The 14098-nt window shown below is 49.0% G+C and overlaps 5 protein-coding genes across 5 annotated transcripts; 4 read left to right on the plus strand and 1 right to left on the minus strand.

Moving 5' to 3' along the window:
- Positions 1–203: 203 nt before the first annotated feature.
- Positions 204–971, plus strand: K444DRAFT_625468 (uncharacterized protein; the record flags this gene model as incomplete). The annotated part of the gene is made up of 1 exon (XM_024882531.1): positions 204–971. The coding sequence occupies one exon, from the start codon at positions 204–206 to the stop codon at positions 969–971; it is 768 nt and encodes a 255-aa protein (XP_024741738.1).
- A 1956-nt stretch (positions 972–2927) lies between these two features.
- Positions 2928–3979, plus strand: K444DRAFT_625469 (uncharacterized protein; the record flags this gene model as incomplete). Its single annotated transcript, XM_024882532.1, has 3 exons — positions 2928–3453; positions 3493–3578; positions 3626–3979. 3 exons carry the CDS (start codon positions 2928–2930, stop codon positions 3977–3979), a joined length of 966 nt encoding a protein of 321 aa, XP_024741739.1.
- Positions 3980–5552: 1573 nt separating this feature from the next.
- K444DRAFT_207005 (uncharacterized protein) lies at positions 5553–7885 on the plus strand. The gene is made up of 4 exons (XM_024871050.1): positions 5553–5853; positions 6039–6356; positions 6404–7060; positions 7146–7885. Exons 1-4 carry the CDS (start codon positions 5833–5835, stop codon positions 7797–7799), a joined length of 1650 nt encoding a protein of 549 aa, XP_024741740.1. The 5' UTR covers positions 5553–5832; the 3' UTR covers positions 7800–7885.
- Positions 7886–7971: 86 nt separating this feature from the next.
- K444DRAFT_519933 (Brix-domain-containing protein) lies at positions 7972–9204 on the minus strand (the record flags this gene model as incomplete). Its single annotated transcript, XM_024874002.1, has 1 exon — positions 7972–9204. One exon carries the CDS (start codon positions 9202–9204, stop codon positions 7972–7974), a length of 1233 nt encoding a protein of 410 aa, XP_024741741.1.
- A 166-nt stretch (positions 9205–9370) lies between these two features.
- Positions 9371–13076, plus strand: K444DRAFT_608517 (glycyl-tRNA synthetase). Its single transcript, XM_024879399.1, has 3 exons — positions 9371–9731; positions 10871–12331; positions 12381–13076. The coding sequence occupies exons 1-3, from the start codon at positions 9459–9461 to the stop codon at positions 12774–12776; spliced, it is 2130 nt and encodes a 709-aa protein (XP_024741742.1). The 5' UTR covers positions 9371–9458; the 3' UTR covers positions 12777–13076.
- The last annotated feature ends 1022 nt before the right edge of the window (positions 13077–14098 follow it).

Below are 14098 nucleotides of genomic sequence, written 5' to 3' on the forward strand. Positions count from 1 at the left end.
CGATCCGGCGGAGAAGCCCATGATTCACAAATTTAGTGCAGAGGCTGTGTGCTTTCTCCCCTCGATGAGGCCGTACGGCCCACGGACTCGCGCTGATTTCGCCTACGCTCGGCTCATCTTCAACGTCACTCGAGAACAAAGCACACCCACAACATAAAAGCAAACGTAACATCCACCTTCCCTCACAACTCACGATCACAATCATGTCAAAACCACGCAAGGCTATCGAGCTCCCAGCTCTCACGCAGTTTACACTCTTCCCCAAGCTCCCAAAAGAGCTCCGGATCATCCTCTGGCAGTTGGCAGCACGTGAACCTCGCATCGTCGAGGTATGCCAACTCCAAGACTCCCAATACATAACCCACGGCACCGAGGACAACGACTATGAATCGGCAAACTCAGCTGCCTTCTACTCACCCACAGCTATCCCAGTCATCCTACGCATAAACCGCGAGTCACGGGTCGTCGCACTCGAGAACTACAGCCTCTCCTTCCCTCACGGTTCCCATCCCGCTCAGATATATTACAACCCTTTCGTCGACACCCTCTACTTCCCCGCCTGGTGTTTTCAATACGGCATCTCCCACTTCGAGACCGCCACCCCTCCGGAAATAAAAGACACCATCCATAACATCGCAATCGACAACCTGATCTGGTATTCAGGCTGGGAGGATGGCACTATCAACAACCAGATCCAGATCGACAAATTCAAGAATCTAGAGCAGTTTCTATTGGTTACGAGGGAGCCGGACGAGTCGGGCTGTGGTTGCTGTCACGAGTTTGAGGGCCCAGAGAAGGGCGTCCCTGAGTTTGCGGAGTTTGAGGATGGGGATGAGGGCTCGAAGGGGTATTTTGAGAGGGGGATTAAGGATTGCTTGGTGGAGTTTGGGAAGATTAAGGAATTGGATGCTGAGTGGAATGCCCCGCAGGTTAGGTTTGTGCAGCTTAAGAGAGATGGGGTTCTGGTTTGAGGGTTGTGCGATCTAAGATAGGTCTTTCCGCAATCCATTGCTTGAGTCATGGCAAGATTCATTGAGATCGCTCTGAAGCCCGACTCAAACTTCTAATTTAGACTTTCCCGTCATCCTCTTAGCATGACCAGTCCATGAGAAACATGCATCGCAGTCCCGCTGGATAAAGCCAGACATTTTCTTTGCTTATCTCAAGCCAGGTTTTTTTCTTCCAAAGTCTTCAGCTCTTAGGGTCGGTCATATTGAATCTCACCGCAGCGGGGCTGCAGAGTAATCGCTGTCAAGTATATGATGAGTATCGTATCTTCGACGATTAATAAATTTGAGTTGAAATGGAGACCTTTTCGAGACGGTTAATATATATGCTGTTGTCTACTTAGTCTCTAGAATCGTCTGGCAGCCTTCGAAAGTTGTTGTCAGATCGTGGATGGATGTCAAAGTTAATAGTTTATAACTACCTTTATAACGCTTTGCTTCAGTGAGGAGATATATTAAAGATAAAGTGGCAAAGTTGTCTTCTTATACTCGAGATAGAAGTATAAAGAAATATTTCTATATATTGCGTTAGTGCCTGTATATAAAGACCGAGTACTTATTAATGGCCTGTTATAATAAACTCAGTAATCTATTTTTAATTATTTAAACAGATTTCTTTACTTATTCTTCGCTGCTCTTTAATACTTCGAAGTTCGAAGGATTAATATTTTACTAATCTAATTACTCTGATTTAATAAGATATTCGGAAGCCTTTTAATTTTGTTTAATCCATATAGGTTCGGTACTGCCAGTTTAGGCAAGAAGCCCTCGCTTTGTCCAGGCGCTGCTTTTTGACCTCGCTCCTTTCTCCCTCTTTTACCTCAACTCGCAACTCTCTTTCCTGCTAACTCCACCACAACTGATCTTCCCTCCTTCCTCACTCCTTTTCCCACACCCCCTCGCTCGGTCCTTCCAGGTCTCGTCATGCGCCATCAACCCCTCCCGCTTTACAGGTCTCGCCGCAAGTGAAAATGCCTCATGGCACAGCCTATTTGGAGCCCAAATCTTCGATCTGCTATTCTAGGCTCGATCCTCTTAATTGCCGCGACGGGGGTCCCTCTAGATTACACCGAATGATTGAGATGCGAGCATAAGCCCGGTTTCAGCTCTTAGCCCTTGCCTTGCCACTGCACCATCACGATTCACAAAATTTTCAATACCATTAACAAAGCTACGGCAGAATTATCATCCCAGATCCCTCAGCTCTTGGTCGAACTTATTTCCCCTTCCAAATTTTACTAATTGCGATCGTGGTGATTTGCTTTGTAGTCGTAATAGAAGAGGAGAGAGACTTGATAGAAATTAGCAAAGAAAGAGGGGTCAAATGCGCACCATTTCCACACCGTCCTTTTTCAAAATCCACGCAGTATTTCGAGTATACTGGCTGGGACTAGTTGGGCCTCCCTCTCGGACGGGTCCGTCGACACTTTCGCCAAACTCTTAGTCCTGGATTTCTTTCATGCATCCATTTATTTGCAGCGCGTGGATTACTATGGACCCCTGATCTACTCACAATTACCCGAAAAAGAAGTCCTAAAATTTTCGCTGACCAAAAACCCTCATCTTCAAGTTCCGTTAGGCCTCTTCGAACTTCGTCTATCTGCTAAGAGCAGGGAGGCGTTCAAGGAAATTATATGAAACTTTGGTATGTAGGCGAACCCCACCTCGACTCTCGCTGCCAATAATGATTCCGGTGTTGAATAAGTCGTGTGCAGGCTTGTGAATTATCCAGGCAGTTTCCAGGCGTTCGAGAACAGCTTTCACAATTTTCCGCCTTCCTTAAGCAACTATCTTCGGTCAATCGGCGCTTTCTCCCCAGGATCATCAACGGTACCGGAATAGGACGACATACAAAATTTGGTGTTTGTGCACAATTATGTGCGCCTCGTGAAGGATCCTCTTTGCCAACAAGGGCGGCCAATGTACATGCTGGGTGATGCCGAGGTTCAGTCTTGGCCCTTTGCTGTTTGGTCGGGTGCTGTATCTTCGCATGCTCATGAATCTACGGTTATTGTTTTCGGCAGGTGGTCCGCATTAGATATTTCTCGTGTTCAACAGCATTACTCCAGCAAACGCCGATGGGATCGGCTAGCCGCATGCCACGAGTGGATTTACCATGACCTGAATACCATTCTTTCGGACTGGGTAGGTATCTGGAATGCGGCCGCTTGGGAATTGAGGGACAGAAGCATCGAAGTCAACCAGGAGAACTTCACAGGCAACGTTCTTCAACGCATGCGGCGGTTGAACAGAGCAATGGCAACAAACATCCTGTTACACGAGTCTCTGTTGATACAACAAAACTCACTCAAAGAAATCATAGTTCTCGCACCACAGAGGTATTTCGAATTTCGGAGCCTCGAGCAAGATGCTGCTGAGGTCGGATTTATCTCGCGATGCAGCCAAATGGACAAAGCATTAAGTCACGATCTTCTGGTCGTGCAAGGTATGCTCGAGCAATTAGAAAACTTGATGGCCATGATAGTTTCTATCGAGCAGATTTCGACTGGACAGTCAGTCGCTCGACTGACCTCCTTGGGCTTCTTCTTCTTACCGGTATCGTTGGTAGCTGTAAGTCATCCGCTTTGGATCGTTAACAAAAGCTAAGAGGCCCATAGGCCATTTTCGGCATCACTACTTTCACTATCAGTCCTAAGTGGTATCCCGTAGGAGCAATTTCTGCGCTATTGTTTACTATCATTGTTGCCTTCCCTATGCCACACATAATATCGGCGTGGCACAATGGACCCAAAAGTTTGAGAGGCTATGTATCTAAGCTTGAAAGTACCCTAGATGTGGAAGACCAGGAAAGGGGTCGGCCGATGAGCACAGCGGTGTCATCCAGAAGATCTGAAATGATGTACAAAAGCCGTCAAGGATCAGAACCAGGGAGTTGCCGTGCACGTGCCGGTGGCAAAACACCAGAGATATCCGCACCTATGATAGCCGAGAATCCCTTGGGCTGGAATTAATTCTGGGCTAGCTATGAAGAAATAATTTAATAATTCTATCTATAAAGATGCTATTTTAATGGCCAATTCCAAGATCTATAATACATATTCTCAACTTCGGAGTGCTTGTTCCTGGAGCGGCCCGTATATAAATACTCAATTGTAATCCCCATTTAGCGCTTGAGATGTACTTGTAGAACAGAGAAGTTGCCAGATGCAGGGCAATGAATTCAATGATGTGAGGGCTGGGCAGTTAAAGTTCCAGCCACACCTAGGGCAGGATTTTAGGCGGTGAAGGGTCGAAACACTCGAGCACTCGAGCACCAGAACACCAAAAAACCAAAACCACTTAAAATTAGACGTGCAACTGTACTAAAATTAAGCTAAGGCCCGTAACTATTATAGCTAGTATATAAAACTAGGTAATATCTAAGAAAAGCTAATTACTATTATTGCAAAGAGCTGCACCCCAGAGAGCTGCCCCCCTAGAAAGCTGTCCCCCAGGGAGCTCTTTATATGTCGCAGTGAGCTGTCCTAAAGGAGCTGCCCCAAGGAGCTCTTTATGTATTGCAGTGAGCTATCCCCAGGAAGCTCTTTACCTACTATATATAAAGAGCTCCCTACGGACAGCTCACCGCAATATATAAAGAGCTCCTTGAGGGACAGCTCACTGGGTAAAAGCTACAATGCCTCAGGCAACCACAGTATCCTGTACATACTCTCTTGAGGCACACCTTACCAATTCTATATTATCTTCCTCGCATAACTTTTCTCTAGGGGGCAGCTCGCTGCGATACGTAAAGAGCTCCCTATAAATAGTAGGTACGAGTCTAAGTATAATTTTAGTGCAATTCCAGGTCTAATTCTAAGCAGCATGCGATTCGTAGTTTTGGGTTTTGGTATTTTGGTGTTCTGGTACTTGAGTGTTTTGACCCTTTACGAGCCTAACAACAGTACTCTGTGCGCTCAGGGCATTTTACTAATAAATACAATTTTGAAACGTGCAAATCTTTAAAAATTAATTAATCAAATTATACTTAGGTTACTTTGGTTCTCTAACCCTAAATATTAAGTCGTGACTATTATTTGTTATCTTATAACCTTTAAGTGTTTAAGGAGACTTTAGTTTTCCAAGGCCTGTAAGCGAATTTATGGAGCCTGAAAATACCTGGAAAATGCCCTGTGCGCACAGACTACTGTCGGTAGGCTCGTTAGTTCTACCGCCTAAAATCCTGCCTACCTGCCCTAGACGACGCTTGCTTCCGCTCTCAACCACCACCACAAATTCCCTAACCGACAACTTTCGAATCTGAATTATGAACTTAGGGCGTAGAGAGACGGAAAGGCGCGCTGAAAAGGTCTTCGATGTTGCCACGAATCACCGTCGTCCTCAATTCAGCCCCTTTCCGCAGCTTCGGGGACTACTGCAGATAGCTCCACAAGGGTGACGAATCTCACACACAGACCAAGTTTCGAATCACAAACTTTGTTTGCAACGATACCGTGTCGCCCAATGAAGAGGGACACGTGAGTTTTCGCCTCAAGGAAGGTGTTTCCAGAATGATACGGCTGCGAGGCTTGGGCGTCCAGGTGTCCATGGACACGATGGAGAAGGGGATGCACATGCAATTCGGGAGGCTTCGAGGATTTCGGGCTGGTAATTCCGAAGCGGGAGATAAAGGTTAACGGGGTGGGTATGGAGCTGTCACTGGTATCAGGACAGAGATGCGAGTAGGGTCTGGACGAGTCGGTGTCTAAAGTGAGGATTCATCTGGTGCAGACGGGCTCTCGTGGAATGATGGACACCTTGACCTGGATTGCGAACGGATCTCCCTCTTCCATGCCAATCCTTTTTCCATCTGTAGATTCTGTTCATGCGTCCGCCAATCTGCAAAGTAAGCTTCCCTGCATTTGAACTTCAGGGGGTACCCGGGAGCTTGAAGTGTAAGACGAGTGACATTTTCAGCCTAAATGACGAATTCTGTCGAACCATTATTGTTTTCATTTCTATTATTGTATCCGTGAATCGGGAGAGCAGACTTTCAGCCACTCCGATCCATGACCTGCTGACTGATACTAGAGCACCGACACGGACAGCTACTGTGGGGAAGGGACGCGAGGGCAAAGACGAAGCTTTCTCGAGTGGCTTGATGTCCCGCTCTACTCTACTTTCATTACTATTCAATCTTTATATACGTTTCTTTATAGTCCGGAAAGCTTGACTGCTGAGCAGGTTGATTTTGGATTGGACTTCAAGATGGGTGTCATGCAAAGATCTCTGAGACCTATAGCAGGAGCGGTCTTGCCACTGAGAACCCCTTTTATGGCTGCCCTGATTGCACTTTGGCTTATTTGGTCGATCTTGTCGTTGGATATGTCAAGATTCAAGTCATCTGTGGTTCGTCCTCTCATGGTTTTTGAGATGCGTGTATTGACTTCTCTTAGGAACCCGAATATACGGAAGTGGTGGATTCCATTAAACAGACGGCCGAGGATGAGGCTATCAGGATGGCTCTTGGATTGAGTCCAGACAATTCAGACTCTTCCAATTCAGCGGATAACCCCGTTGTCGTTGAAGTACCATCTGAGACTCCGGAATCTATTTCGAACACTGTTGAGCAGCCAAACGAAGTCAAAGGGACGTCAACAGGAAAGGAAGGATCAACAACTACACCAGATAGCGCATCATCTCAGACCGGCCAAGAACTCGCTGGAGTTCCTCAGCAGGCTACGAAAAATATCACTATCTCACCCTTGCCGCTAGTTCTCTACGCCTACTCCGAATCCGAGGCCGCTCGTCCTAATCTCGAATTCTTCATCCGACACGCCCTCAATGAAGCCGCGGACTTCATCTTCATTCTCAATGGACATACGGATGCGGCCGCCATTATACCTAACTTACCAAACATCCGAGTCGTTCAACGAGATAATGACTGCTACGATCTCGGTGCATACGCCGAAGTCCTGCAAAGAGATGATCTGTGGAAGGGATATGGGAAGTTCATTATGTTGAACGCAAGTCTCCGAGGACCATTCATGCCATATTGGAGTGATGCTTGTTGGATTGACATGTACCTGCGGAAACTGACCGAGGAAGTGAAGGTAAGCCTAAACCCCTTTCTCCCTAATCGCTTACCATCCCCCACGCCTCTCGACCAAGCAACCAAACTAACACCCAACCCAACAGCTCGTAGGCATGACAGCCAACTGCTGGCCAACCTTCCACATGCAATCCATGATCTGGGCGACCGACTCAATAGGCCTCTCAACGCTCCTCTTTCCCCCGCAACAAGCCCTCGACTATCTCGCCCTCAACCCTGTCCGCCTTCCCCCGGCCAAAAACAAAGAGCATCTCCCCTCCACCTCCGCCGCCCTTCTCCCCTCTGCCCTGACCACCCGCTCCAACACTAACTCCAACGCTGACTCCACCAACCAACCCGGCTCCCCAGACCACCAGAACCACCTACAGCCCGAAGCCTACCGCTACCTCCCCTCCATCCACCAACCCCCAGGAATAAACGCCTGCTTCCACACCTGGGACTCTGCGGTGGCCGCCGAAGTCTCAGCAACCGCTCTCATCAAAGCTGCAGGCTACAAAATCGACGTCTTGATGACGGCGTTCCATGGGATCAAGGAGGTGGAGAGGGGAGAGAGCTGTGAGGTGAATGGCGATGTGTTATTTGAGGGAGGGTACTTTGGCGGCGATATCAGTGTTTGGGAGACGGGGTGGTGGAAGACCAATCGTGGGATGAGGGAGGAGGAGCTTAAGAGGCTGACCGGGTGGGTTGGGGAGAGGGGGTATCGGAGTTGGGATTTTTGTAGGGCAGAGAGGGGGAACTAGAGGTTGGTGTTGGGTTTTCTTCTTTTGAAGGGGGTCGGGGCGTTTTGGTCGAATTTGGGATGTATGTAGAATGATACCATGATAGAGATAGACTGAAATGATTTATTCCATTTGTATGTGAAATTCTTTCATTTCTGTACGTGAGGGTATATGCAGCACAAAGCGCCGAGGACTAAAGATTGAATCTCGTTCTCTTCTTCTCCATCCCGGCTTTCCATTCCCATTGCACCTTATCAGGCCCATCACTTCCTGCCCTACCTACACCTTTATCCACCCTCCTCAACTTCAACGTAAACCTTGGTCCCAATTCCTGTAAACCAGCTCTGATTTCCTCCACTCCCTTCACAGGTTTCCCATCTGGACCAATTACACTCTTCTCGGTCTCCTTCTTCTCTCGAAACACATATCTATGCCTTCTCACAAAGATATAATCTCTCTGATTATGCAAGGTCACCACCTGCCGTCCCTGCAACTCGGGCTGCGGCGGGAAAAGCGTCAAAAAGATCCTCGCAGTCAACAGACCCAACGGAGTCCTGAAATTATTCAAAATCAGTTCCGGATAATGGTTCGTAGGGTTTCCGTGGCCTGGTAATTTCTTCCCTTCAACCCAGTTTGCGATGCTGAAGTGGCAGGTTGGTCCTTCTGGTAAATGCACGATTGTAAGACCGGTGGGCTTCTTTTGGTCTTCCTTTAGGAGGATGACAGTGGTGTATGAGCGGTTTGTGGCGAATTTGGAGATTTCTCGCAGGGAGAACTTGTGGCCGTAGCGGTGGGAGGAGCGTGGGATGTAGGTGGTGTTTGGGAAGAGAGTGCAGAGGAGGTGTGCTTCCCTGTGGAGGGTCGAGTTCAGGGAGGTTGTGAGGAGGATTTTGGGGACTGGAGGTGGTTCGTCAGAGAAGAGAGTTGGGAATTTGAGGGCCAGTGAGGAGGGCGTGAGGTCGAGGTTGGTACTGGTTGTTGAGGGAGCGTTGGAGGACGCTCGTTGTCGAGCACTCTTTGGTTCCTCTTCGTCTTCTTCTGATTCAGAATCAGAGTCCAGCATGCTGTCCACATCGTCTTCTTTCTCTTCCTCATCTTGTAATGCTTCTTGCTCTGCGGCTTCTGCTTCCTCGATCCGCCGTCTCTTTAATTGCTCCACGTCCACACTGATGCCCAGATCATCTCCATCTACCTCATCCCAGACTCGCTTCTTGTCGATTGTAATCGGAACATTCTTGGCCAATCTTTCCCTCCTCAGCTCTGGATCTCGGTCCTCTTCCCGTTTTCGTTTGAAGCGTTCGTCTCTTCTTTCGGTGTCCCTCGCTTTCTTTTGCTTGACGTGAAGATCCTGCCTCCTGAACTTATTTCCCGTCTTGAAAGGCAATGCGGCCTTCGAGGAAAGCGGTTTGACTCGTTTTGATCCCATTGTAATGTTGCGGGGTAAATATTCAAATCTCAATCGCTTCCTGAGGAAAAAAAGTTTTGGCGTTGGATAATTTCCCGGCTGCCGTACTGTAGTTCTAATTTCGGCAGAATCCACACCGCCTGTATTTCCGACAAGGCTGGACTGGAGCGAGCGAGGAGTCATAAAAGGAATTTCGAAACAGGGAACAACTTCTAACTCGAGATAACTGTTTTCGATTGACTGACTCAGACCTCAATTGGATGAGTCTCAAGTGAATGCGCCCCTTCTGCAGATTCGCACGAACTGCTGGCCACCTGCAAAACACTTTCCCACGATACAAAGCAAGAAGCTTCACAGCTACCACACAAGTCAACAAATATCAACCTCCGAAATTCCAGAAGCAAAAAGACCCGATCATGGCTACAACTACTCTGAAGGGTCAGCCCTTCGACCGCCCGGTCCTCGACTCCATGCTGCGACGGCGCATGTTCTATACTCCCTCCTTCGAAGTTTATGGTGGTGTTGCTGGCCTTTACGACTACGGTCCTGTTAGTTGCTCTTTCCTTTCACCTTCCCCCCCTCTTCCCCTCACCTCATGAAAATTCGGTGGTTCTTCCCTCTGGATACCTGGACGCGACAGCAATATGATGGACTCCTTCCTTCTCTCGATGCTGTGGCATCGACGCACCAAAACACCGCAGCAGCTCTGCTGTGATACTCTTCTCGCCGTTGCTTCGAGTCTTCTGCAAGTCTTCTGTAAGTCTGCCGAATCATGGTTCCTATCTTTTGAGAGCCTACTGACCAATGTTAAGGCGTGTTGGGCTGTCTGTCTCCTTGCTACCTCCTTATACTCGGGAAGCCAAGCTCTTGTCCTAGGATTTATGTTGGATGCGGAACACATACAGCTCGTGGTGTAGTCAGTCGGCTTCAAGACTACGATGCAAAGACAAATATACCTCGTTATGTCCAGCAAGCATTTGACGATAGCTATACAATCACACACAAGGGATTGCTTTGCTGGGCATCTATTCCAGATGTTACAATCAGATTCCCGGTCCGAGTTCTTTTTGTATTGCTTGAGGTTATTTTCGCTCTCATGTTCTGGGCTATGATATCTCAGACAAAGGACTATGGAATGCCTCGTCTTAGTCCTTGGAATGCCAAAGACATCGCATGGGATGGCTGCTGCTCTCACTCGGCCTTGCTTGAAAGCGTTACTGGGAGGACGAAGGCCTTACTGTTGAGCAAATCACTGCCAAGCTAGTCGAAATGGATCGACTTCGAAAGGAAAAAATGGTATTACGGACCGCTGCCAGCCAACCTATATTGAGAGCAAACAACAAAGCTTCCAAGAGATACCATTGCGACATCTGCAACAAGTCCTACGAGTCAAATCACGCTCTGGAAGTGCATCAAACCTCCCAAATGCACATCGACAACGCTGCTGGAGTGAGAAAAGTACTTTCGAGACCCGAGATAAACGAAAGACCGACGAAAACAGAGCAGAGAAGAAATATCACTGTGCAATCTGTGATTTGGTCTGTGCTACCAACTCAAAGCTTCAACGCCACTACAAGACTGAGAGGCACATCGAGAAGGCTGCTAAGGCGGTCGACTCGATGACTTAACCACCGGATTTTTCTTTTTGGAACGACTATCTTTATTTTCATTGCTAACAATTTTGTAGCCGGGTTGTGCTCTGCAAACCAACGTCGTTGATTTATTCCGCAAACACTTTGTCTTGGAGGAGGATATGCTGGAGGTAGATTGTACGGCTCTCACTCCTGCTGAGGTTCTCAAGACAAGTGGGCACGTGGACAAATTCGCGGATTGGATGTGCAAGGACCCAAAGAATGGCGATATCATGAGAGCAGATCACTTTGTTGAGGAGATCTTGGAGTCGCGGCTGAAGGGCGATAAGGAGGCGAGAGGTGTGAAGGTTGAAGAGAAGGAGGACGATCCCAAAAAGAAAAAGAAGAAGGTCAAGGCTACGGAAGCTGTCAAGCTTGACGATGCCGTTGTTCAGGAGTATGAAGAGATCTTGGCGAGGATTGATAACTACAATGGCGAGGAATTGGGTCAGTTGATCAAGAAGTATGAGATGAAGAACCCAGCTACTGGTGTTGAGCCTTTGCCTCCTGTGGAATTCAACCTCATGTTCAACACACCTATCGGCCCAAGCGGCAACCTGGCAGGCTACTTGCGACCAGAGACCGCACAAGGCCAATTCCTCAACTTTGCCAAGCTCCTGGACTTCAATCAACAACAGATGCCATTCGCGTCTGCTTGTATTGGCAAGTCCTACAGAAACGAAATCTCTCCCCGATCTGGCCTTCTCCGAGTCCGAGAATTCTTGATGGCTGAGATTGAGCATTATGTTGACCCTCATGGCGGCAAGAAGCACCACCGCTTCGAGGAGGTCAAGGATGTTGAGCTTGTGCTCCTCAACCGCCATACTCAATTGGCTGGTCAGACCCACGTCAAGAAGGTAGCTATTGGCAAGGCGGTTGCAGATGGTACCGTGGATAACGAGACCTTGGGCTACTTCTTGGCACGTATCCATCTCTTCTTGGAGAAGATTGGTATCGATCAAACAAAGCTTCGATTCAGGCAACACATGGCTAATGAGATGGCTCACTATGCTGCTGACTGCTGGGATGCTGAGCTCCAAACCAGCTACGGCTGGATTGAGTGCGTTGGCTGTGCAGACAGGAGTGCTTACGATCTCACAGTCCATGCTAAGAAGACCGGTGCCCCATTGGTGGTGCGTGAGAGGTTGGCAGAACCCATCACCGTCGAAGAATGGCAGATCGACCTCGACAAGAAGAAGTTCGGTCCTCACTTCAAGAAGGATGGCAAGACTGTCGAGGCTGCTGTCGAGGCTCTTCCACAAGAAAAGCGGGAAGCATTGGCTCAAGATCTCAAGCTCGAGGGCAAGATTACCATTGATGTTGAGGGCGTCGGTAATGGCAAGGTCGAGATTAGCAAGGATCTTATTGTCATCGAGCGCCGGAAGCGCGTTGAGAACACGAGAGAATTCACACCAAATGTTATCGAGCCCTCGTTCGGTATTGGCAGGATTATCTATTGCTTGATGGAGCATACCTACTGGACCCGTGGCAGTGATGGTGGTGATGAAGCACGTGGTGTAAGCTTTTGTGAACTCATTTGGGATAAATTTTGCTGACGAAACCTAGGTTCTCTCATTCCCACCAATAGTAGCACCTAGCAAGGTCCTGCTTGTGCCCCTCTCCACTCACGAAAGCTTCAAGCCTCTTCTACGGCACATGTCGCTCAAGCTCCGCTCTTTGGGCGTCTCCAGCCGAGTAGATGACTCTTCAGCATCAATTGGCAAGCGGTACAGCCGAAATGATGAGTTGGGTACTCCTCTCGGTATCACCATCGACTTCCAGAGTGTCCAGGACAAGACATACACCCTGCGAGATCGCGATTCCACGAAGCAGGTTCGTGCTGATGAGGAGACGATCTTGACGGCTATCAAGTCCTTGGTGGAAGGCGAGAAGGTTTGGGCCGATATCGAGAAGGAGTTGCCTACATTTGAGGGCCAAGAAGTTGAAGTGCCAGTTCGCTAAGAGATTTCTTTGGAAGAACAAATTCTTGTAGGATGCTTAGACCTTGTTATGAAGATGATATAGAATTGCTAGGAGGATCAAAAGTAGCTCTTGTGTAACTTTCTTGTGTAACTCGAGGCGCCTTTCACATGAGTCTTGATGAATCATCACGTGCATGTCTGCTACTGTAAAGGCCGCATTTCTAGGCCTCATTGATAGTTTCCAGAACAATGTACGACAGCTGCACCACAGGCATGACGCAGAGAAGCCGGCTGCACGACGCTGGAAGGGAACTACAGTACCATCGAAGCAGGCCCAGAAGGGATCACCTCAATAAGAAACATTTCTCGCCCGTGCAGTGCAATGCGTCTGCGACGCCCCCGCCCACCAGAAACATCAGCGGGCAGAGGCAGATTTCGCAGGGGCAGATTTGTTTCACGCTGCCGGCATGAGCCTTTCTCGCTTGCCGCTGGAGGTCCTGGAGGGGTTTGGCAGCCAGTGTGGTCTCGGGAACGGCTTGCTTGTCTGGTGTTGGTCGCGGAGAGGCTGGGATGCACCAATTAGGACGAGGCCTGCTTTGAAGCTTCTCCTGAGTCCTCGGCGTGAACCGTGAGCCGTGAACCGTGGTGGGCGGCGGCACGAATAGGGGCACCTCCTGGGACAGCCCTTTCTGAAACCGGTTGGTCGACAGCCAGGCCCGGCCCAGCATGAATAGCTCCCCACCCCTTTGGGTCACGCATCAGATTAATGAGGAATGTCGTAGTCTCTTAGATAAGCCGTCCGTGAATGGCTGAAGCGCATGGTCGCCGCCATGTGTGCGCCTGTGAGGAGGTTCATTTCAATGTTCATGAATGGTGAAGGGAGGCCAGGCTCTTCAGCCGTGGATGATACTGGTACATGTACCTCCTCCGGACCAGCGCACTGCTCGCCTTGCTGGAACTTACCTCCGTAGAAGTGTCCAAATCCATACAATTTGTGCTGCCTTGGCCGAAGGCTTGACGTGCGCTCCCTTGCCTTGGCCCCAAACCTCACACCCACTCGCCTCTCGCCCTTCTCCAACTCGGGGCTCCATGTCCACTGCCCATCCAGTACACTCGCACACTTCGTAAAGTCTCCATACCCACGCCGTGCAGTCTGTAGAATTCCACTTGGATTGGCTGCTAGTGCTGCTCATGCTGCTCGTGCTGCTCGGTTCAGGCAAGGGAGGGCCGGCAGCGCCCAGACTCTAAAATTCCCGCCGATAGCATTTGGCGCCAACACCAATTTAGCGCGAATGAGGTCCACAACCCCCAAACCTCATCTTCAACCTCCCTTAAGCTCGACGTGATAATCCATCAACGCGA

Source organism: Hyaloscypha bicolor (genome assembly GCF_002865645.1).
Source record: "Hyaloscypha bicolor E unplaced genomic scaffold K444scaffold_17, whole genome shotgun sequence".
Lineage (NCBI taxonomy): Eukaryota > Fungi > Ascomycota > Leotiomycetes > Helotiales > Hyaloscyphaceae > Hyaloscypha > Hyaloscypha bicolor.

Bases quoted from the DNA above. Each gene is read 5' to 3' on its own strand.
- K444DRAFT_207005 (XM_024871050.1), top strand. From the start codon at position 5,833: ATGCGTCCGCCAATCTGCAAA. The intron at 6,357-6,403 runs GTTCGTCCTCTC...GACTTCTCTTAG, and splicing joins CAAGATTCAAGTCATCTGTG to GAACCCGAATATACGGAAGT. The intron at 7,061-7,145 runs GTAAGCCTAAAC...CCAACCCAACAG, and splicing joins AACTGACCGAGGAAGTGAAG to CTCGTAGGCATGACAGCCAA.
- K444DRAFT_608517 (XM_024879399.1), top strand. From the start codon at position 9,459: ATGCGCCCCTTCTGCAGATTCGCACGAACTGCTGGCCACCTGCAAAAC. The intron at 9,732-10,870 runs GTTAGTTGCTCT...ACAATTTTGTAG, and splicing joins GCCTTTACGACTACGGTCCT to CCGGGTTGTGCTCTGCAAAC. The intron at 12,332-12,380 runs GTAAGCTTTTGT...GACGAAACCTAG, and splicing joins GTGGTGATGAAGCACGTGGT to GTTCTCTCATTCCCACCAAT.